Here is a 25,314-nt window from a genome sequence, read left to right on the forward strand (position 1 = left end):
TGTGATTTTAATTGTTGTATTTGTGATCAACCGCATAAAATTCACTAGAATTGACGGTTTGGATCCACACAAAGAAAAATATTAATTATACTGCGAGAAGAAAAATAATTATTCAGTTAATTTCTCTCCTTTTAAGCAATGGCTATCTCTGGAATAAGGAATATCGCCTCGATAATAGTATTAAAAGATACTTATCACAAACATTAGAAAAGCTCATTATTATTTACTTAAAAGAAGCATTTGTCCTTGTTTCCAAAATATTATCAACTTTATCGGAAGGAAGTTAAATTAATTTGAATATTTAAATCGAAGTTGTAGTTTTAGCGTTTTAATTTAATATTCTTGACTGAAGTGCTAAACTTACTAGGATTTAGAATATATTTTGAATAAATTTAATGTTTGCGATGAACTTATGATATACTTGCGGACATATAAACTCATACAACAATACTTGAAACAAGTAATATTTATTTGAATGCAGTATATATTTTTCTATATGCAGGATATAATTTCTGTTGTTGACCAGCGTAATTAATATCACCGATTAAATACTTTCCACGAAATTTCCGACGAAAACGCGTATTGTCGGGTCTTCGTTTTTTTTTTCCAGAATCAGTCCCACTCCGCGGGAGTTTTCTCCCTGCCTAACTTGGAGGTATCTGTCATCGCTATATAGCAACGGCACTTTTGTTTCAGGACTCTGCCAACAGGACGCGGTGCACATTACGGCTATCCTCGGGGAGAGCGTTGTCTTCAACTGTCACGTAGAGTTCCCCGGTGAGCACCCAGTGCCCTACGTTCTCCAATGGGAGAAGAAGGTAGGCGACACGGTACGATATCGGACGACACCCTCTGCTCTCTATATCCGTGAGTTAAAGACGGGGGCACTGCTCGAGAACGCTACGCCTCTGGTATCGGCAGAGCTGCTATCGCGACAATTTAAGCGACAGGTTCCGAGAGAGAATCGCTCGACGTCACATCGAGCGAAAAGTCCCGTTTCGCTTCGCTTTTTCGGATACGCTCGAGCAATCGATGCATAAAATCGCAAGCACGCCCGCCGACGCCATTAACACTCCCACGAAGCACATCGTCTTATCGAGAGAGAGTTTCCTGCAATAGCACGCTTTAATTTTGCTATTATTGCGCGATGCGTACGCTACGAGATAACGAATGCGAGATACGAATGACGCGGGATAATACGACGTATCCGGATTGTCGTTTGATGGAGGGACAAAAAAAGCGAGAAACGAAGAGAGAGAGAGGGAGGGAGAGAGTGAAAGATCACTCTCTCTCTCACTCTCTCTCTCTCTTTCTTCGCGAAATATTCTTTCAATTTTTTCGGCTGGAAATCAACTGAAATCGTCGCGCGCCCCGCTCGCGCGCAGTTCATTCGACGCGCGCGCTCACTACCGCGGAAAGAAATTTGCACTTCCGAGACTCCTCTCTTTTTTTTTTAATTTCCCGATTTAACGTTACATAATCGCGAATTGGAGCGTGAACAAGCAATAGGGTGACGTAACGCGCGCGCGCGCGCGTCCCTCGTCCTTCCGCTGTGAATAAACAGTTATACCTCTGAATTCGCCCTTTGCACGTCGCTGTTTATCTTTGCACTTTGTTAGAGACGATTGATAGGTGGCCGGACAATGCCGGCTACGATAATGAAGTACCGTCTCGCGGCAGATCGATGTCTACGCGTAGAGCTTCCTACGTGTGCAGCTCGCGAGATTGAACGCGCGAGCGAGCACCGTCGATGGCGTCGGCGGGGAGGAGATCGCCGAGGAGTCTCGCGTTTTCTTCTCGAATACAGATCACTTGGCGATCTGAATGTTACATACGATTTGCATAGAGCGAGCTCGTACCACCGGCCAGCCAGGCAGAGCGGAGCGGAGCGGAGCCCCGTGGGCACACAATACGTTTTTGAAGCGTTGCAACGTTATTGTCGAGAGACTTGAAATTGCCGTATATATATACTTTCGATGATTTGTTCGCTTACGTGCTTACGTCTTTCGTTCGTCGTTTTGTGTCTTGTTTGAGACTTGGTTTTGAGACCGACGAATGGCGAACGGGACACGCCTCTCGTTCGTATACGAGCGAGCGAGCGAGCGGGCGAGCGTCGCCGCGAGCTCCCCTCGCTCGGGTAGCGAGTAAAGAGTAACGTACTTCAGTTTTCACAATATGTATATATATATATATATATATACATATATAACTATATATGTGTGTGTGTGTGTGTATATGTATATATATATATATATTGTTATATCCGGACTGGAGAGGGCAGAGAACATTATTGTTGTACCATCAACTCTGTAACAAACGTCATCCGATCATTCAGTCTCAGATGTACAAACTATACCGATTGCGCTATATCAACTCCAGATCATTGCCCGCGTTTCGACTTTCTTCATTCATGCCCCATGTGATGACCATACATCATCCGCGGTATACACATTACGTGTACACGGAGCCGGCGACGTGCGGGTGCGCGCGATGAAAGCGGGCCGATACGTTGATTCGCCTCGTCGAGAGAAGCGCGGACACGATCGGCGCGTCGAGAGCCGTCGGTACGGGGGGAGAAAGGCGAGGGGGTGCGTTTCGTCGGTCCGATAACGCTGCGTGTCGTGCGATTTGATAAATCCCAGGTAGAAATTCCGATCGAATCAAGACTACACCGAGAGAATTTCTAGTTATTTCATCGGTGCCGATCAAATAACCTTTTTTATTCATTCTAACCAGAAAAATAGCGGTGACAACATATATATAGTAAGATTATTATCGCTTACGCTATAATAACACTTGCTAGAAAATTGCTCCTCCTGATGTGTAATTATCCCTTTACCATGATGATTACAGTTACAGTATTTTCACATATCTTTCTCTCAGTCCAGGGTTTATTTCACGCTTCGAAGCGCCGACCGATCGTATATTCTTTCTTTAAGCGTTTCGAAGCGCTCGAAGTGTGAAGCGGACTCTATCCCGAATCGCGTTTCGCAAACGACGAACTAGCCCCTCTCCCCCCCGCGACGGAAATCGCCACCGATCGGCCGATGATCTACCGCGACGGCTTTGCCTGGCCTCGTACTGGCGCGCGTGATCACGCACGAGAGAGAGAGAGAGAGAGAGAGAGAGTCGTAAAAGTCCTCCCGCGCACGGCGAATCGATGCGACGTATCGCGGCTTTTCTTACGAGTGTACCCGCGCGCGCAATGATATATACTCTCGTGCTGGATTTTTTACGGAGAGTTCGTTGCACCGTTTCGCGAGAGAGGAAGAGCGAAGGGGCCGCCGGTCGTAACGCGTACGTTGAACGGCTCTCCTTCTCGTCTAATCCCGCGCGCGAACGCGCCCGGGAAACCCACGCCACGAACGCCTACGCCGTAAAATCGCGCCGACGTTGCTCGTCTTGATTTTCTCCTCGACTAAGTACAAGTGCCCGCGCGTTATGCGCGTTCACGACCCGCCGCGGCCCCTTCGAACGACGACGAGCTCGTCGCTTCACGTACCTTCGCACTTTCTTCCAGCGACATAAAACGCGAGAGAGAAGGGAAGGAGGAAGAGAGAAAGAAAGAAAGAAAGAGAGAGAGAGAGAGAGAGCCATCCGAGGATCACTCTTCGGCCACTCTAGGACCGCGAGGATTCTCGCTTGCACGCGCATACTCGCCGTTTTTCGTGCTCTCCGGCTTTTATCGCAATCGAACGCGATATAGCAGCCTTCGTCGCGCAGATCCACTGATCAATTTCGCTCGATGATTCTCCGATGATGTCGTACCGTGACCTGGAAACGAAAAGAGGTGTTCCTTTTCCTTTTATCCGCGGAAGTCACGGAACGACATTAATAATGTTCTCTCTCTCTCTCTCTCTCTCTCTGTCTATCTATCTATCCTTCTTTCTCACTCTCCGAGACGGTGACACAGCAATCGATAATCACATCTCGCTCAGAGAGAGATTCGCAGCTCCAGCTCGGAGGGCCACCTTTCTTCCGAATTGATATCCGAATTAATATCCGCAGATACAATTTCTCCGGGAGAATGTCGAATTACTCGCACCTGACACTCTCGGCGAACGACGAGCTCGTCCATCACGAAACAATGCGGGGTAGTGCACTTTCACCACTTCTATCTCGGCGGCGGAAAATTGAAAAATCATGTCTCTGTCTCTCTAACCTCTGGTGCCTTGCATGGTGTCGTTGACGCGCGCGGTGTTGGCGGATTAATCGGAAGGGGAAACGCGCGTCGTGTGTACATACGCGCGCGTGTACATGATGCACGTGTGTGTGCGTGACGAAGCACGTGCGAGTGTCGCATAAAAATACGATATTTCATCGATACGTACGGGAGCAATTGGATCGCGTAATTACACGAGACGCGAAAGCGCCGATAAATTGCGCTCACGTCGCGTGATTTGCGGTATCTTCCCGCGGTATAAGAGCGATTTGCGCCGCCCTTCCGCCAATCCGACGGTCACCGACGTCGCGAGCATGACCGTAGGCTCTGTGTGTCGTAGGAAATTTTGCCTGTTACGCAATAATGTAAGGTGTACCTGCCTCTCCCCTCCTCTACTTTCGCCTGCGCGTATTTAGCCGTGACTCCACTCGACTCGTCCCCACGCAATTTGCGCCCCTCGCTCTCCGTACTTATCGGCGAAATCAACGGTGAGGTATCTACCGCGGATCTATCGCTGAGCTCGCGCGAGAGATATCATCTCGCCGGGGTTGGCCGCGAGGAATAAATTGATTAAAACGGCCGGTGCGAGCCGCTGCATATCGACGAGCGGATGAAATTATACGGCCGCGTGAAACATTAAATCATTCGCTTTTAAATGTATGATTAAAATGCGGGGGAGATCAGACGCGCGGCCGCCTCGCGCACTTCGCGCCGGATTTCCCCCACGACCGACCCGTGTCGCCCGAAACGCATTAACCGTGAATTCAATATTGACTCCGCAAACCTACCATCGTCCCGTAATTAATTAATCGATCAATCGGCCGCACGGGGGGACAATACTGTGATCGCCGCAACAACGACGCAATCGCTTGCGCTCACGCCCGACGTAGTCTTAAGCCGTCGTCACACTCGGACATCCTCGGCCACGCATGTCCGCGATATCACCCTCCCTGCGCCACCCTGCGTCACCCGACGCCGCCCTATGCGTGCTCGAGTGTGAACGTAGCTTTATAACGATCGGAGCGCGCGTGTCCGCGCGGTCTTCGCGTAAGTGCTACCGCCGTACCGAGTACGCTCTTCCGGCGCGGGATCGATATGATAGAAATTAATCGCGAGCACAATCGTGCCGTTGCCCTGAGCGTGTCGAGCGTCACACACACACACACACACACGCGGCTCTACGCGCGAGCAATCTCACGCGTCCCGGACCGCGTAACGGAACGCCTCACGACGACATGGAGCGTTTTATTCGACGCTTATGCCGCACACGTCGAGAATTTCGCAAGACTTCTGATTCAGCCGAATCCTCGTTTCCGATAATCAGGCTGTAATGGCTGCTGTGCAATCGGCACAGATGGAGCAAACTCTGGGATCTGGGACGAAGGGAATACGACGGGAGTCGCGACGTTTCTTCTCGCAACGCGCGAGTCTCTTCGTGCTGTTTGCAAAACGAAGGAAACGATAATAAATTAGATGAGGAATGTAAGAAACATGTGAGCGCACGCAAAGGACCGGGAGACGGTTCGCCCCCCTTACCTAAATTTTGGCAAGGGAAAATAATTGAATTATGAAAAGCACACAGAAGTAGGGAGAGAAATGTAACTGATACATTATCAATTTACGTTCTACCGAAGGCTATAGTACATGTTCTGTGCTTAAAAACTAACGATGAAGTATTAGCTTTATAGAAATGAATGTAACGAAAATTTCTCTATTTCATCACCAGACATTCTTTGCACAACGAGCGCCATTGAAAGGTCTTTTAGTATGTTGCGAAAGGTGAAACCTTTTTTTGTTGCGCTCAGCAATGTCAGAAAATCGTCTCAGTACTCTGTGTGCACTAAGTGTATACAGAAAAATGGTGCTCGCAAAAAGAAAGAAACTGGAAGAATAGATATCAAGAAAGCTTACGGAGAATCCACGAAGACTGACTTTAATATAAGTGACTTAATTAGTTTTGCGTGAAAATAAATGTTTGCCTTCCGCCGAAATCCTAGTTATGTCCATGCGTGTAAATGTCATGAGAGGCGGAAAAGTATCTCAAAGGAGAGAAAGAGAGAGAGAGAGAGAGTGTGTGTGTGAGAACCGAGGCAGGACGAGGAGCGAGGCTGTTTCATCCCGGGTGTTTATATCCTTCATAACATAAAGGGTCGCCTTCGTGAGCGCGCGTCACGTCGTTGAAAATTCCAGGCCCACCTACCTCGCTCGTCCCGACAATTTTTCTATTAGCATTAATTACCGTGTCTCGGCAAATCACTTCGGGAGGCGCGAGCCGGCCAGCCGGGGTCACCTCTTCCTCCGCCGTTCTTTCTCCCGTTCCATGGGAAAATACCTTGGAAAAGCGGGAGATTTTCAGCGCAGCGGAACGATGCGAGCCGGCCATTTCCATTTCCAGACGACTCGTGGGAGCCGGGGGGAGTGGGCGGGTAGGTGGGTGAGTGAGTACGACGAGCCGGGGAGGGTTGGTGGCGCACAGCGCGGGGCTGTTTTCTTTTTTAGCACGCGGCATCGCTGGAATCTCGCATAAATCACGCGAGAAGCCCGGGGCTTTTGAGCCGCCCTCCTTCACCGTCTCGACCAACCACCCCCTCCTGTCCCCCCCCCCGATTCGAACCCCCGCTCCGGCCCTCTCAGACCGTCGCTTTCGCTCCCTGTCTATGCCGCGCTGCGGCTGACAACTAATTTCTCTTCCGGTCTGACTTTTTGCAAGCTCGCCCGCGAGCGAAAGCTGAACCTCCCCCTCCCCTCGGATACTATTTTTCGTCGCACGCAGGTGACGCATCTGCGGGCTGCGGTGGACTGCGCCCTGCTCTTGCAATTACCGACGGTAATTAAAAGGCCGCGACTTCATAATTAAGAAGCTCAGGAAAAAAAAATTCCTCTCGCGGAGGAGCAGAACCGCGGGAGCGGTGAACGCCAACGGTATTTCGCCGCTCCTTCTACACGGAACTCTCTCCCTCTCTCTCTCTCTCTTTTTCTCTCCTTTGTCTCGCATGGAGAACGAAGAAGCGGTCACAAAGGCGAGGGAGGTTTACGCGGAAGATACGATGGGCGCGTTCAGAAATCCTATTCGTCGGGTGGAGTAGCGTTGTTAATTAATTATGATAAAGGAATCTTTGCTTTTTTTTTTACCTTGATTGGTCAATTAAATATTACTCTATTCGTCAGATAGATTTCTGAACGCATCCATTGAAAGAAATCGCGAGTGATAGGGGAGAAAGTGGTATTACGGCCTCTCTCTTACATTTTGTACAATAACTTTGTTAATAATCAATATTTTATATTGAAAGCTTCATGATTATATTCATCAAAGTGCCGTTCAATCGATTCGAAACTCAAAATAATAGAATATTTATTATCTAGGACGTTTTTATAAAAATGTGTAAAATGTTACACATACATAAATAAGCGCGCGCGCGCCGACGGTAACTTTTCTCAGTGTAGTCCCGCTGTAATTCGTCACTTAACAATGGAAATGCTAAAAGGAGCCGTAATACCTACAAGGGCCACGCAACACCACCTTCTCCTCTATTATCGCGTCGATAGCTCGTATCGAAGTGAGAATTTTAATTCCAAGCTACATTTACTACCCCCATTAAATCCCGCGCTGTCCTCGCGTAATTCGCCAAAATGCGCGCGCACGGAGCAACACGAATCAAACAGAATCGTTCATCAGATGCGCCGTTGTGCCGTGTTATTGTTTGCCTCCCTCGCAAATAGATTTAACGCGTTACGAAACGCGGCCGCCGGTACTCGAAGCGCGGACCGTGTGCTCGCGCGCTACCGTCCGTCGAAGCCGTAGCGGATGTGCCTCTCTCGAGCGCCGGCTCTGATTCGATGAATGAAGAAAAAGCACTCTCGTAAATTACGTCGACGCATTTCTCCATATCGCACCTGCGCGCGACTCGCCCTCGGTCGTTCGGAGGAGAGAGAGAGAGAGAGAGAGAAAGAGAGAGAACAGGCAAGACGCCGACGTACGACCTCGTCCGCCGAGGAAAACACTCGCGATTCCCTCCCTCCTCCCCCTCTCCGCTCTTTCCCGCGAAATTTATTCGCTCGTCAATAAACCCAACGAAAGTGCGCGTAAAAATCGCGCTGTGCGAAGCTAACACCACACCTGGTGGTGTAGAACCTCGCTTGTATATTCCGTTCTCTTCCTTGCGCGCGCGCTACTACGTAATTTCGTCGGTGGGATTTTTACGAAGCCGATACGCGCGCGCGTCGGCCCTTCCGTCGAGACGAAACGCGGAAAACGCGGCGCGTTTTACTCGCCTCTTTTCGCATCGAGCTTCAGCCGGGCTCGCGAGAGGCGAAGTCGCGAGCGTCGACGTTTGTTGCGCGCGCTTGTGCGAGCCTACCGACACGCTGTTCCTTCTCTCTCGTTTGCGCGGTGGCGCCCGGGGAACGCGGGCCGCTGCAATTCGACGTTTTCAGGCCAAGTGCCGCTTCGAGCCTCCGCGTTTCGCTTCCACGTCCCTTCTGTCCTTTTTTTCCCCGCCCCTGCTTCCTCCCCCCTTCTTTCTCTCTCTCTCTCTCTCTTCCTTTTTTTTTTCAACCACGCACTCGCGAAAAGTACTATCTCTGATTAAGTCGGATTAGATTACCTCCACCGGCGTAGCAGCGTTAAACACACGCATGCATACACGCACGCACACGTACGCGTGCGTATACACTTACACACACATACAGAAATACGCGCGCGCGCGCGCCGGGCGTAAATTGCATCGAGAAGCCGAAAGAAAGGAGCCGCAACGCAATTGCGGCGCAGTCCGCGCGCACGCCGACGCGCTTAACCGCGCGCGCGGTGGGCTCTTTTTTTTTATCAAACGCGGCCTTTTAGCCCGCCAGCTAAATAAGATTCGCGAATGAAAAGATGACGTTATACGGCTTGTTTGGTCTGCAACCGCGGTCTTTTCGTAACGTAACGCCGCGTTACGTTGGCGAGCAAGCCGAGCGTTAACCGAGGGGGACATCTTACGGTCGGTTTCACCATAAGCGGCTGACGGACGGCCTTGGCTCGCGTATCGGCGGAAGTCGGCAGTTGCGTTAAAATTATTTTTCTTTCCTCCTCCTCTTCTATCTCTCTCTCTCCCTCTCGTTTTCCCTTTTTTCCTCCTCTTCTTTTTACCCGTTTCGCGAATTTGGCGAATTTCACCCGAAGTCGACGACGGGGAGGTTTTCCCGCGTCTCTTATAAACCATTGTAAGAGCGCTACGTGCTAGTACAAACGTGCAATTTGCATACGCGACAATTTGCATTTATGCGGCCGCTAACTGGTTCGACCGCGACGAATAAAAGACAAAAGAAAGAGAGAGAGAAAGAGCTACATTTATTAGGCGTTCTCGAAATGTTCCCTCAAGCGTACCGATAATAGAGAATGTGTACAAACAAAATTATAACATTGAAACATTAACTCAAGCGCGTATGATAATATAAGACAAATTGCATATGCAAATGAATCAAAATATCTGAAAAACATACAAACGTTGAGCATGTACATAGCGTAAATCATAACATACACAGATAAGAAGATCGAAAATTTTACTAACTGTTTATCTGTGTCACATCATCCATATTAACGTTAAATCATAAAATCCGAGAGAGAAAGAGAGAGAGAGAGAGAAAGAGAGAGATACAATGGGCGGAAGAGAAAAAGAGAGTAGAAAAGTATAAAAGTGCGAATTATCCGAGTGTGCAAAACGGAGAACGACATTTCGTAGGACAAGTGCACCCACGACCGCTCGCATTTTGTAGCCCGGGTGACGTCCGCGCACCCGACGGGACTTACGTGCGCTCACTAACGCACGCACGCACGCGTTTACATCGCGACGTGCTTTCACGGCGCATCCAGGTGGTATCTCTGATGAGATTACCGCAGCGTCGACGCACGCGGAAAATTAATGCGCGTTTTCAACAGAGCGGAAGGCGGATCCCATTGTCGCGCCTCGCGCTGGAAAGTTGCCCCCGCGAACTCGCCGAGGAGGGACGGGACGAGAGTCTTTTGCGTATCTTGTTTCGCGCGACAAATACCCCAGAATACGTTACAGTCGGCACAAAGCGGGCTCTGCACGCACACCGTGTATAATAATAATAATAATATAATATTAATTATAATTATAATAATAACCGCCACGGCCGCGAGAAAGCGTTATTCTTCGTGACTGTTTATTTTAATACGCGAATGACAGAACGAGCCGAAAGTTGTTCGAGGATACTCGAGCCCGTTTTGTATCCGAATTATCGCGCGTTCGACTTACGTTTCCGCGTGACAAAAGCGCGCAACTCACGTTCTCCTCTTCCGCGCTATTCGCCGGAATGATGCCGGCGCTCGATCGATCGGCAAAATGTGTAATATCGCAAATAATAACACTCAACGCTGTTTATCACCAATTACGAGACATTACGCAATTGCCGGACGTTTACAGGGACATGCGATTATTTCAATTATTTATGAATTTCTGTCCGCCGGCCACTCGATATGCCGCGCCGGCAGCGAGGTTACCAGCCCTACGAGAGAGAAAGCGAGAGCGGCAGGGAATGAGAGAGAGCGAGAGATAAAGAGAGAGAGAGAGCGCGCAATCATTTTCGCCATGGAGGCGCGCAATAATAACGAATAATTCTTCGGCTGGTGCGCGAGCTTTTAAATGTTTTTGCAGCGTTACCATTCATCGAGAGGGGGGAGGGTGGCACGGGGACTCCCTCCGATGGAATTACGGCGGCACCGGGTAAATGTAAGTGGAGAATGCAAATTAATGCGCGCACTTCGCGGCAAGAATGCCGACTCCTATTGTTTCGCCCCCTCCGGCCACCCTCGTTCTTCCCTCGCCTGCTGCTGCTGCTGCTTCTTTTACCCTTAACGAGCACTCTCCGCCGAGGGACGTATGTTTTTCCATAAAGCCAGCCAGTAAATGTGGCCGTTCGCTAATACATCGGGAGCTGCCTTTCGCCACATAGAGAGCGTAGGAAAGGCGTAGGAAAGAGGGAAAAGGGGGAAGGGGGCATTAAATTTGTAAGAAAGGGTTGAAGGGTCGGATGGGATCGTAATGGAGGCTCTCTTCTTCTTGTTCCCCACGAGCGCGTTCTCTCTATTTTGAAAGAAAAGTACCGCGAGCGGCATCGCGAGCGGTGAACGGTGGAGGCGCTCGCAGGATTGCCGGTTGACGACGAAGCCGAATGGATGGCGGATATATCTCGTCGCGAATGGAAGGGTAGCGCGGCGAGGGAGGGGAAGGGGGTACGGCGTAATTTAATGAAACAAATGGAGACACGAGTCAACTGCGCAAACACTAGAGGGAGAGACGGGATGAATGGAGAGTGAAGGGAAAAGAAGAAAGGGAGGGGAGAAGAGAGAGAGAGAGAGAGAGAGAGAGAGAGGAGCAACAGCAAATTCTCGGAGCGGAGGACGAGACGGTGGAAACCAAGACGGAGAAGAAGCGGGATTGTGAAGTAGAGTGAAAGACAAAAAGGAAGCGAGCGGGAGGAGGGAGAAGAGGAGGAAGGGAGAAAGAGAGGAGCGGAAGATGTAGGAGCGTGTTTGCGCGCGAGAAAGAGAAATAGAGTCTTCTTGCAATTCAATTTCACCGGCGCTTCCACTCGCAGGAGGCATTCACCTCCGCGCGCGCGCGCGCGCGACGAAACCGACTTACCGAGTCCTCCCTTACCGTCCTCCTCCCCCTCCTGCAATCCCCCGCGTCAGAAACCTTTCTGAGGTCTCCGAAAGTTACCCGCAACCTGGCAGGTTTCCCCCCCGAGTTCCAACTGAATATTATCCACATCGCGGACGCGCAGCGCGCGGGGCGTCCTTCTCCCGTGCGGAGAGAGAGAGAGAGAGAGAGAGAAAAAGGTGAAACCTCAGCATTCGTCGACTATCCGCTTCCTTTCCCTTTGTTCCGTCGTCGGTGGGCCGGAAGGTAATTATTTTTCTCCGCTTCCTTTCTGCCGCCGCTCGCTGCGGCGCGTAAACACGAAACCGAAGCAAAAGTAGTCCCCCCTCCCCCTTTCTCGCCCCACATTCAAGCGCTCCTCTCCAGCCGGTGGAATTTACCGCGGATCTCTCTTCATCGTGTTGCATTCATCGCGCGGCGAAGGTCACCTGGCTCATTCGCGTGGCGTCGTCGATCGCGATGAAAAATTTCGCGGAGATTCTCGCCGAGGAGCAAGAGAAGAGAAAGAAAGAGAGAGAGAGAGAGAACAATGCGGCGACGCCGCGTTATCATATTTATTTCAAATTCATTCTCGACACATGCATGCGATGATATTTTTAATACCGTACGCGGACTATACACCTCGGGTATTAATACTTCGACAGCCGCCGCCGAGTGACTTCATTCTCAGCCAGCGGCTGTCGCCTTACAGGGTCGCATTTCTCGATAATAAGAGTTTACAATCGTAACGTCACGGCAGTTATACATCAGGGATACCCGTAAGTAATGTCGCTTCTTGACGCTCACACAAAATTTTATTTCATTTAACATTTAATACATTAATCAAGCAAAGCGACGCTCAGCTCTATCAAGCTGCGTACAATAATATTCAGCAATTACGATTTCATCGGGATTCAAAGCCTCGTAGTGGATATTTATTCAATTCTGAAGAAAAAACGATACCCCTGATATAAAGAGCCGACCGCATGGATTCGCACGCAAGGCTGATGTTCGTTTCTCTTGACGTCCTACCGGCCGAGCGAGTTGATGAAGTGTGTGTTCTCTTTCTCTCTCTCTCTCTCGAAATTCTCCCACCGGCCGTCGACGATTTTTCCCGCGACAGGTACGACCGTGAATTCGCGAACGACGAATTCCTCCCGTTCCGTGATTCGCGATTGCGCGCCGGACGCCTTCTCGTGCATACGCGGGCGAGGACGCGGTACGACGTGCGGGCGACACCTTGCCGCGCTGCAGGCCAATGCAGGCGAATCCGCCACGGGGTTAGGAGGTCTGCATGCATAATGCAGAATGCACGGAGGTCAAGCTGAACTGCTCAACTGTGTCAGGGTTACCGTTTCTCCCTCGCGGTCGATCCCCACGTGCGGCTCAAGCCTCGAACCCTCGTTCTCTTCTGGTCGCAGCCTTCTTCCCCTTTCCTCCCCTCCACCTCTCTCTCCCTCTTTCGTCATTCGAAGAGCCGTTCGTCTCTCGTTATCCCCGCTAATTGGCGGCGCCGTATCTCCTTTTTTACCATTGTTAATATTAATGCAGCCCTCGGTGCGACGTCGCGACTAATTAGCGACGAGATAATTAGCGAGATCCCGTGCTCGAGAGGGTGAGAGCGCCGGCCGAAAATAGCGATTAGAATCCCGTGTAATTTTCGTTAAGCGTCGAGCGAGTGGAAAATAAACGCCTTAGGGTAACGCGGGCTGGTGGCTGCCAGATGAGCTCCCCGGCGGAAGAAAATCATTCGGAGCGCTAATGCGGGGCGCTTGCGCACCGGTGATCCCAGGATCCGTGGGATCGTGGTGTGCAATAATGACGATTCACGCCGGCGCGCAAACGAAGGACCTTGACGCGTTGTCGCGATTTACCGCACGGCAAAAAATATCTGGCCGCATTAACCGGCAGGAGGGAACAACCTGAGAAGTGCGTTTTGGCTGAAGGGAACGGAATCTTTGCTTATGAGAGAACTGCATTTGAGTCACATGAGAAGCGGAAATTCTGTTCCCTTCGGCCGAAAAATCCCTTCAACAGAAATTGTTCCCTCTTTCTTATTAATGGCAGGCCAGACTTTTCTTTCCGTGTGCGGGAAACTCGGCCGCGTGCGAAAATACGCGGAAGAGCTCGGATAAGCGAGACTCGACCGTCCCGCTTACCGTCCGCTGGCGGCGAACTTTGGGCGAAACGCGTTTACGCGAAGCTTCAATGAAATTTCGGCTCACGGCTCTCTCGCGGCGGCACACGCGGCGAATATCGCGAAAGTATTTCGCGAAAGCTCCGCGCACACACCCGGCTGGAAATTAGACGCGTGAATTCCAGCCGAAAACTCGACGGAGGAGCGGGAGAGGTCGGTTATGATTCTCGGGTTAAACAATCCGCGCCAGCCATTAAGATCCTTATTATCCCGCGCAAACGGCCCGCGGGATCGAGAGATCGCGGTATAGCGCGCGCGATAGAAGAGCACACGCGCGCATACGTCCTCCCTCCCTCCTTCACACACACACGTACATACACACACGACCGCGGATGCACGTTCGCGCGAGGTATTTTCGTTCATACGGCGGATACGAGAGGGGATTTCGCGGCAAAGATAAACAGCCGTGGAGTGTTTGCCCTGCCGAGACAATTTTCTCGCTCGCCGACGTGACTATGGAAAGTAGCGTAAGACGCCTACCCTCCCCCCTCCTCCCCGCGTACTCGTACCTTTTCGCTCTGGAAATTCAATGAGCCCCGAGGACTCGCGATTTCAACGAGCCCCGGCAACCATCTCGCCAGACATGTCACTGTTGTTTGCCATTGCGCGCAAGGCAAGAAGAAGGCTCCTCCTCGTATCTCCGCGACGTGTGGAAGTCCACAGGTCGTTAGACCGAAGGTCTAACCTGTTTGTCAAGTTCGAGAGAGTCGGTTCGTCGAATATGGAAGGCCGGATGTTTATGAAGGAGACGAGAGAAAGGGACAAAGTCGGTGGGGAAAAAGGAATAGAGCGAATCTGCGGATGCATATCTGCATTCTCTTACCTTTTCCAGCGGGCTTCGCTCGGTATTACATTAGTATGCGCAGCTTGATAAATTTCATCGCCTTTAATCTCCTCAGGGATGAATTTAGCAATATCAGAAGAAAATCATTTAAAAGGGATGTAAGTATGACATCTCTGTTAATCATGTGCGATCGACATGTGCCGGTCACACGATTGGCAGATATCATATTTACGCTCCTCTTTCTTGCTGAAAGTTATCGGCGAACGTTTATTCACGCCACTCGTTCGTTGTATTTTTGTCGGCGATTTAAATTAAGAAAGAAAAATTGAACGTATCTCAGTGTACGCATACGCGGGAAAATATCGAAGGCTCTGGCAGTAAACAACCAAGTGAGAAGGAATGGACCGATAAAAGTTGCCGTTGGATATCGCGCGCGGTATAATTTACAATTTTAGCCGGGGGATAAAATTGTTTGTACTTACTGAAAGTTTTTCTTATCGGGCCTGGGGATTGCAGAGAGAAATAAAGTAATATTGAGAATACGTCAATCGCAGAGAGATAAACTGACCGGTTCGACGTGGAAGATAGTTTCTGTACACGTCATTATCTCTGATAAGGCTAAAGAAGGTCATTATCGGCTGTGTCACATGACATGTTGGCCGAGAAAACTTCGGTAAAAATCTAAACGACGCACGACGATTTATTCTCAACTACGCAACTACGCCACTGAAGCACACTTCTGTACATGTATGTTCTAAGAGGACTTATTCTAGGCCCCGATGAAGGGGATAATATATATTCACTCGCTCACTCACTCATACTTATACGAGTATCGCGGTGTTATCTCACAACGTTAACCTTGACAGTAACACGTTAAACTTTGCAAAGCTTACTTTCTTCCGCTTACCGATTAGCTCTTCCGCAATTTTACGCAAGACGATATATACCTCACTCTTGTTCCTCTGTTATTCGGAAAAGAATAGAAACATTTGTGTAATCCGCAGGGAAAGAAAAAAAAGGCGATAGAAATCTCTATAAAATAAAAGTAAAGAAAGAAAGAAGAAAGTAACAGAATGGCACGTAAATCGAGATAAAAATCCACACAGCCTCTATTCTCGTAGCGAAGCCGTCGTTGCTACTGCACGTTCGTCGCGGCGACAATAAAATTTAACTTGGCATAACCAAATTAGCGAATGATTCGTAATTAGAGTAGAAACAGTTTTGTTGCCGGAATAGAAAATATTTTACTGTGAGTGAACTCGTCCTTAGAACACGTTTGCTGTTAGAACAAAACCATATTTCCCGACGCTCGTTCATTTCTTCTTACAGCAAAATAATTTGCGGATTCCGCAGAAACGCTTGAGCGAATGGCGATTGGTGTTCTCGACAAATCGTCGACTCGCTGTCCATATAGTAATAACCGGCGAATTTTGTCGGTTTGACAGCGTGAAATTCGCCGCACCGGCGAAAATACTTTTCCCCGTGTGCGGCGGCCGCGGAACGCACACAGCTCGATCGATCCCGCGCGTTAAATTAATCGCACGTTAACGAGAGAGGTAAAGTCAAGAGCGGAACGTTTTACCCCGGCTCCGCCGGTCCCTCGGCGGGACCCGGGCTTCGGCAAGAAGATACATAATTCACGCGGGCGCAACGTCGAAACTCACTTAAAGAGCCGCATTACGTCGTAATACCCTGAGCTCCGTCAATTGCGGGGCCCGAGCACAAAGCCCGCGCGCGCACCGTACTTTCCTTAAGTTGCCCGGCCGCTAGTTGCTGCAACGGCCTTTAATTTGCAATTTGCGATCCCGAGAGCGCGATGGCGTTACACAGCGAGAGAACGAGAAGCGGCCGCGTAAAGACGCCGCGAGAGATCGCGCGGCTTCCGGCTATCACACCTCTTCCGAGGAATTAGGACTCCCCGCCGGTGAGAGGTGGACTCGATTGCCGTTCTCTCCCGCAAGTGATATCCGGCCCGATAAGTTCCCGACGAGACGGCCGGCAGGGAGGACGAACTTGCCGCTGTAAACCGAGCGAGTTTTGCGAAGTACAACGCGAACCTCTCTCTCTCTCTCATCCTTTGATCCGCCGTCCTTGGAGCCGCGCATTCCTCCATCTCGGCGCCGCTCTTCTAAATAAGCTCGTGAAAACGGCATTCGACTTCCAACACACCACTCCGAGGGAGCCTCGGACGGCCGTTCTCTCTCGTTCGAACGTGCGGAAGCGTCGTCGTCGTTGGTCGTCGCAGGTTTTTGCAAAATCGCGACCGGCCCGGCCGGTTTTAACCCACAACCCCGGGTTGTTATGACATTGCTTGTATAAATCGACCTAATTGGATGTTGACACGTAGTATGTAAATTGGTCGCGAGCGCAAATATTGATTGTTTGTCCTAATGAAGCAGCGACGTTTGTAGCGCGCGAGAGCGCTCGAAAACAAAAATTGCCACCGCCGATAAACATGATCCCCGCGCGAAGCAGCGAGAGAAAACGGTTCTCGTGAAGGGGCGAGAACGCGGAGGGGACGTATTCGCGGCCTGATTTCGCCGCGGGGGAAGTTTAATACGTGTTCTTCTTCGAACGACGCGGAAAGATGCAGGCTGCGATATCGAGATAAGAGCTTCGGGAAATTCCAACATAATTCGAGGTCGAAACGGCGAAACGCAGACAGACAGACGGACAGACCGTGTGGGAGAAACGAAACGTGTGTTTGCCTTGAGATCACGCCGGGTTTCGCTGGAACAGAGTTTTCAGAAACTTCTACGTAAACCAAAAGAGTTCGATTAAATATTGATACAAACATCCGGTGGTAGTATCGTACGGCTATGAACGTTCCTCTTTCTCTCTCTTTTTCTCAAAACAATTTAACGAAACAAGTATCATCTTCCGAAAGTGCCGGCGAAGAAGAACTCGGATATTACTTCTAATACGGCTCTCCCGCGGTGTTTAATAAACTTTCGTCTTAAAGGCGTCGTGCTCAAAAGTTTGGTAAATTAGCTCTCTCGCGTGTACCCGTAACGTGCAGCGACGACATTAATGCGTAATCAGCGGGCGAGCGTCATTCGTTTTACTAATGCACAGGCGCGACCGTTTCGCGCTGCGACATCCGCGGAAGACTGCAACTTCGCACACAACGCGACTAAAAAGATATTATGGAGAGTACCCACAAGTAATCGGGCATCGCAAAAAATTCAACGCATTTAAAGGGCTACAGACGAAGCTTTTTTTAACAATAATGCAATGAGGTGAATATTTTCGAGACCCGCACAAATAGCACACTAAGAAAACACTGCTTACATTGAAGATGAGGTAACAACTATGACCATCTTGAGTATCTTTGGAAAATAAAATTATTTTATTAACGACTAGATAACAATGGAGAAAGTTTACATTTGAAGACGGTGCTCGAAGCGATGGCATTTTGCGTGTCAAAAATCCGATTTCCATCGGATTTCAAATTTTTCTTCTCACATTACTCTCTGACATTTTGGAGTTATTTCGAGGGTTAATTATAAGGTGGTAGTTGTGGTCTCATCCTGCTACAGAGCACAAGTAAACACGGGCAAAACTGACAGTCCCAATAAATATTTGATTACTTATGAATGCTTTTAACAAATGAAACGAAAAAGAAAAGAACCGCGTGTTTCTCCCGCGTAAGTTTTTTTTCGTTAAACAAGTGAGAAGCACAAAAACGTTTCTATTTACCGTAGGAAAATATCGCCGGGTCGCGCCGCGCTTAGAAAGATATTTTATCGAACGGCTGGCGCGAGGCAGGAGAAAGAGAGAAAGAGAAACGAGTTGCATGGAACAAGGCTATACCATTCGCGCCGCGCCCGTTATCCCTCTATCTTTTCACCGTGTCTTTGCTAAACAAGTTCGTGAAAATGGTATTGACTTTTCAGAAGTTTCTCGGTAAAGCACTACCCGGTCGTTGCCCCCCCCCCCTCCTCCGGCTCGTCTCTCCTCTCGGGGAATATTAATAAACTTCTTTGATAACAAAAAGCGCACAGGGGAGAGGGGGGGGGGGCCGGAACATTCTGTGCATTAAAATCACGTTGATAAAACTTCGATCACGGCTCTGCTAATGAATAACGTAATTATGAAAGTCGTTCCGAATGCCGTCGTTACTTCGTATTTGCGATCGGTCTTCCTCGGTCTTCTCCGAGCGAACATATGAGGAGCGGGAAAAGGGGATGGAACGATATATACGCAACGATTGCGAGATGGTGAATTTCGCGGTTAAAATCGCGACCGAAGCTTTTCTAACTTCCACAAGCCGCGAAACGATCCGTGACGTGCGACAGCCGACGTGCGTTTCGGGGTAGATTTGCGAGGGATCCGCGAAAACTTCCCTTGTAAATCGACTCCGCCGCGTATCGCGTTTCTCCGACGGAGTCCTCCCTCCGCCCGCCCTTTCCTCCCCTCCTCCCTTTTCTGTTCGCAGAAACGATATCGATCTCTAATAACGTTTCCGGCTAAAACTTACCCGCTACTTAGCGCGCGGCGTCCTGAAATATTCATTAACCGCCGCGGAAAGACGTAGAATTCGCAATTCCATCGCGGCTTTAGCCGGGGTTATTATTAACCCCCGCGGCGGCGTCGATAAAATAGGAATGATAAATTTGATTCTACGAAAAGCAAATGGAATATTTCAGCCGGGCGATCGGCGGGCGTCGCCCTCATGAATTTTCATGCTTTAAGTCGGCGCTACCGTCGATACGTCGCATAATAATTAGTGTCGCTGAAATTGCAATATAAGGATCGTAACGATCGCGCGATGATACGTGTCCACACACGTACGTACATACGTACGTACGCATACGTGTACGCGGGGAGCAGAGCGCAGTTTGTAATATAATAACATCGCGTAATATTAATGGCGCAATTGAATATAAATCTGCCCCGGAGCTTATTATGATTCCCCCGTATCAGGCAGTGCGCGCAATATTCCTGCATAATAGACGGCATATTATCGGCGTAATCTAATATTGAAAATGTTAACACGCGCCGGCGCACGTCCCACCGACTTCGCTTCGTGGGAGAATAAATTAAAGTGCCGGGGCGATTTTTCAATCCCAGTGCAGAGAGAGAGAGAGAGAGAGGGAGAGAGGGAGGGAGAGAGAGAGAGAGAGAGAGAGGGCGAGGGAGGGAGGGAAAGGGAAAGAGAGGACGGGCGAATTCTCTCGCGCGTCGGCGCCGCCCGTCCGCCGCCGCTGCGCTATTTCGAGGAGCAACCCCCTTCGTTAACATTTAACTCGTTCGGCTAGCCCCGGTCTCTCCGGAGGATACACCAGCCACCTTAAATATCAACCCTACCCGGCTCGGTTATAGCGCGCCTCGCTCGATGTCGCTCGGGGGATGAATTATCAAAACTTCCGCAATAAGTTCCGCAGCCTTGCTACCACCACCGATGACTTAAGCGGTAGTATCGCGGCACGCATAAGGGACGAGGGTGACTCTCTTTCTTGTCCTCTCTCTCTCTCTCTCTTTCTTCTCCCCTGACCCACGATTCTCGCTCGCTCGCCCTGCTCGTTGCGAAACCGTTTTATTTGTCCCCTATTATGCGCCATTACGCCGCAGCATTCCGCCCCGGAATTATTGAGCTTAATCTACGGAGGGTTGCGCTGGGACCTCGATCGCGAAAAAAAATAACAAACTTGCCGCGGCCTAATTGGTTTATTCGCCGAGGGGATTCGCGAGTCGCCGCAGGAGAGGAGGCTCGTCGGTCTCGGAAACCTCGCGGACGGAAAGCCGCTTATTACGAGAGTTACACTTTCCCGTGGGTGCGTTTCGAAGAAGAGGAAGGGTAGTCGGTCGCGCGGACACTGTCGTAACGTCGCAAGCGGCGCACGAACACGAAGCACAGGGGCGCTGATCAATGATGGCGGCAGATGTGCGGAGTGTTTGTGTGACGTTCGGGCGGGGAAAATAAGGACGAAGTTACAGCCGCATTTGTAGTTTATCAATAACTTCGTTGCTCGCTTCGTCTGCGGATGCTTCCACGGAGATTGAATTATCGATATATATATATATATATATATCGTCGCCGACAAGAGAGATGCCACGCGTCCTCTTCTCAATATATAAAGTGGCTTTATCGGCAGATAAATATTATTAGCCGGTAAGCGTGCTCGATATTCGATATTTCATCGTGCGCCCGCGCGCGCGCTTCCGTACGTTCTCTCGGATAATCCTCGATCGAAGCGATACCGTCTTTCGCGCGCGCGTGAGATCGCAGACTGTAAAATCCGTCCGTAAAAGAAAGAAAGAGAAAGAGAGACGCCGCGCGCAAATATCATGATTTTCGAAAATTTCCGTGCTCCCCCTACCCTCCTATGATCCCTTTGTTTCGCGTCGGGCAAAGAAAGCTAAGCGTTTATCGCCTAAAATTCCGGATTCGCTTACTCGGAGTAAAAAATAGTAGGGGGAGAGAGAGAGAAAGAGAGAGAGAGAGAGAGAGAGAGAAATAGGGGGAGATGGTACGACGTTAGCCTTCTTTATTATTCGAAAATTCCAGCGTGTGGGCGGCACGTGCGCGCCCGACCGACCGACCGTGTTAAATTTCATCGGCGTATCTCGCCCGGGGGGCGAGAGAGCGGGGTCGTCGGCTGAATAAAACACGGGGGGATGAAAAATAAAGGCGAAGCCGAGTAAGCCCACATGAGTGGAGTCGCGCGCGCGCGAAAAGGAACGACTTATTCTCACTGAAAGATGCCTCGCCTAACGGCAGCGGCCGTTGTGCAGCTCGTCGGATAAATCCTTTTTTTTCTCTCCTTACTCCTCCGCGCTTGTCTACTTCTGCTATTCGCCGCCTGCCGCTATCGTCGTCGCGCAATCCTGCCGGCGTTAAGAAAGGGCCGAGAATATAGGTCCCGCACCTCCCCTCCCTTTCTGCGCGAGGTACCATTCAGTAGGGTAATTTATTCCAGTTTCATGGATACCCTTTCGCGCGACTCCCTTCGCCGCCCTCCTCTGCCGCCGCCACGTCACCTTTCACTCGCGCCGTTCTTCGTCAGGGGCTGCTCTACACCCGTTAATCCAAGAGAGAGTTTCTCTTTACTCTTTCTCTCGCCATTTCCGTCCCCAGTTCCCAAACCCCTTCGCCCTTTTCCTTTTCCCACCCTCGCGCGTGTGCCTCCTAATTTATCTCGTCAACCTTTCGTTTCATCCATTTACGGATTTCTCTCGCGCCGCGCGAGTAACTTGTTGCACAGTTGCACGATTGATATTGTGAATCCCGCGTTACGCTCGGCGACGCATTAAAGAGGATTCTCCAAAGGAATACGCCGGTAGAGAGAGAGAGAGAGAGACTGAGGACGATCCTCCGGCGCGAAACCATTTCTGCCGGCGCGCCCCCGCGTCGGTGCGGGGAGAATGAAGAAGAAAAAAAGGAAAAGAAAATAAGAGAAAGGGAAGAAAAAAGAGGAGAAGAAAGGAAGAAAAGGCGGAAAACAAGAAGGAGGAGAATAAAATACGAGTCTCTTCTCCAGCCAATTTAGAGAGCGCGCAAAGCTGAACCGATTCCGGCGGCGGCCGGTAGGCGCGCGCGATAACTCTCGGCTCCGCAATATCGACCGGGGGCTCTCTACGTGCCATCCCGGGGAGAATAATATTGAAATCACGGGGCTTGTGCACGTCGTCGTCATCGGCGTCGAGGTCGCCGCCGCCGTCGCCTCCGTCGTCGCCGCCGCCGCCGCAAGTAGGCCAGCTCGAAATAGAAACCGTCAACTGGGGCAGTCAATGCCCAACGTGTAAGACGCATTCGTCGCGGCATGTTCGCGACTTTTCGCCGTAACGGTCACGCCTGTATCCCACCGTGGTCCCTCCTTCCGTTTCCGTTCTCACCTCTTCTCCTCTCTCCCCGTCGGGAGAGGGGTGGAGGGTTGATGTGTGGAAGGACCGCCGTCGTCTGCCAAGCACGGAGTATCGTCGCCAAACACAGCGATCTCCGTCCTCGAAGCGTGATTTTCCGCCGCATCGGGTGAACGTCTCTCTCTCTCTCTCTCTCTCTGTCTGTCCGTCCGTCTTTCTGGTCGCTGACTGCGGGATTTATGCGGGACGGGACTTTCGATTCCATCGACCGGTCGCGCGCTCCACCTCGCTTTTACTACGTGCTCCGCGAGCCGCGTGTTCTACGTCCATCGTTATCGTAGAATTCCTCCCGAACGGATATAATACCCGATACGACGAGCGGATCGACAACGACGGCAACGGCGATGCGACGATCTAATCAATTCGCGCTGCGTCTCGCCGGAATTCCGTTTAGAGATCAATATCGTCTCGTCATATCCTCCCTCTATTTATCTACCTATCTATCTATCTATATATATCTCTCTTTCTCGGACAGTTATTTTCTTAGTTTTTATGCGATTTTCGAGGTATGTATGCCTCAACTTTAATGGTTTTCAGGCGATTTTGTTCGCGCCCCGATCAAAATTGCGCCCGGAAGTAATCTTTTTTATACTCCACTTTTTCCTTGGGAGAGGGAGTATATCGGGGGTGGGAATATATCGGCTTTGAGTGAGTTTCCGTGGGAGCGGGTGATCTGCAGTTAACGCACCTCCGAATCATTCGGTAATGAACATCGTTGGTGCGCCGCATTCTTGTTGTTAAACAACGCACGAAGAGCGGTAATGGAAACGGAATGCGAAATGAAGTTCGCGCGCCGGCCGCTCCCTCGGCGATTGAAGAACTAATTATATTCGTGCCGCTGCCCTTCCGCGTTCCCCATACCCGTGCGCGCATATAGACGGCTTTATCGCCCGGATCTTCCGCGCGTCGTTGTAGGGGTTAAATGTCTTGAAGCGAATGCATTAATACGGGCGATAACGCAGCGGATTTTAATGCAGGACGTTTACACGGACCGTTTTAGCTCGGCGGGCCCGGCTCGGAATATATACGTGCTTACCGGCAGTTTAGCATCCGGCTTAACAGGACGTAATTTTCCGCAATGGCGGCGTAATGAGGCGTATATAAAACGGCACTAACCCTGTACGGCCCCCGCGCTCGTACGCGTACGTTTTCTTTATGATGCGGCTAAAAATAAATAATACAACTCTCTCGGTCCCCTCGTAACCTAAATTTTTATTAGGGGCGGCTCGGTAGTGAAACGCCGCCGCTGTCGACGCGAAAGAAATCCGAAATTGCGCTTTACACGGGAGCGACTTGAAGGAAGACGAGTATTAATATACGTTCAAGTTACCGCCGAATCGTGAGAGAATAAGAACGACGTCATTAATTGACTTTCTCCGATTTTGCATGCCGTTCCGGCGAGGGCTTCCTTGCGAAGCTCGATCAATTACGCTTTGCATCTGCATGTGCATCCTTTATTTCTTAATGCGCTGGTAATGTATGTGTACGCTCGTAGTCTTCTTTTTTCTATCCCTTCGAAGTGCCGATGATCTCAATTAACGTACGTTCGACTGCCAACGTACGATCACGTTAACAGTGGTTCGCAGCGCACGTGTGACATGCGTACGCGAAACATTAACTTCCAATGAATATTTCAGAGGCTGGTATTCTCTCTAAAGGCGCACTATGTATATATATATATCTTAATTAATGTCATTCACGCCTCCTAATCTCTTCTGAAAGTTAAAAGCACAGATTGCACTACCTGCCCAATCTCTCTCTCTTATCGCACTATCGAGAGAGCGCGCTCACACTCGCGGAGCAATGTCTACCGACTTTATAATTGTTCTCGCACACCTTCTTCCGCACACCTTCTCTTCCTCCGGATATATTCGTCGGAAGCACCTGCAGACTCGCGTGCCACGTCACGTCGCATTTAATACACCCACGAGATCCCGTGCATCTTTCCGTGGTTAAGCTTCGACACTTCGAGCCGCCTTCCGCCCGTTCATTCTTCCCCGCGCACATCTCCCGTATCTCCGCGCGCTCCACGCATACGAATAATCCACCAGGCTGTCTCCCAATATTCCCGTTATTACCTCATCGCCGAGCCCGCGGCAATACAATGCATCCGGCATGCATGCGTCGAACGTATCTAGCATCTCATACCTGTACGACGTCGTCCACACGTACAACCACGTTGAGACACCTCGTACCGTACTCTCTTTTTCTTTTCTTTTTTTTTTTGTTTTTTGACGCACGAGAGCGTACGTTTCCTTTTTTCTCTTTCTTCACAGCGACGGGCTGCGAAAATTCAAGAACGTCCGCGGAGCCTCGCAGCCGCGGACGTTCTTTCGTGGCCCTTGTGGAGACGTCACTCTGGTCGACTCTTCGTCTCGTCCACGCCTTGCCTTCCTCGCGCGAAAACAAACGACCTACGGGCGTGTGCGGGTATATAACGCCCCTAGGTCGTTCTGTTCCTCAGACACTTGCTGCATCCCTTGTCTCATCATTTATCATCTCATGATTCACGGCCGGTGCGAGTGGATAACGAGATTTGATCGCGCGTCCACGAAGGAGCCCGCCTGAATAATGAAGCGCGTCTCGAGCCGGCTCGCTAAGCGGGATTAAAGCTTAATTTCGTTCATCCTGCAAAAATAACGAAGTCGTCGGGGGGGGAGAT

General features: G+C 50.3%; 1 protein-coding gene across 10 annotated transcripts in view; it reads left to right on the top strand.

Annotated features, from left to right (window-relative positions):
- The window catches only part of LOC106741126 (protein turtle-like), a 123,857-nt gene that overhangs the window by 53,502 nt on the left and 45,041 nt on the right, over positions 1–25,314 (top strand). For 5 of the 10 annotated variants that reach the window (XM_014612796.1, XM_014612798.1, XM_014612799.1 and 2 more), the window contains exons 5-6: positions 697–818; positions 10,819–10,893. In XM_014612796.1, the coding sequence (XP_014468282.1) occupies positions 697–818; positions 10,819–10,893 (197 nt within the window). Of the gene's footprint in view, positions 1–696; positions 831–10,818; positions 10,894–25,314 lie in introns of all 10 variants that reach the window. The other 5 variants (XM_014612800.1, XM_014612806.1, XM_014612801.1 and 2 more) reach the window with 2 other exon arrangements.

Source organism: Dinoponera quadriceps, unplaced genomic scaffold (genome assembly GCF_001313825.1).
Source record: "Dinoponera quadriceps isolate SergipeBrazil2010 unplaced genomic scaffold, ASM131382v1 scaffold555, whole genome shotgun sequence".
Taxonomy (NCBI): Eukaryota; Metazoa; Arthropoda; class Insecta; order Hymenoptera; family Formicidae; genus Dinoponera; species Dinoponera quadriceps.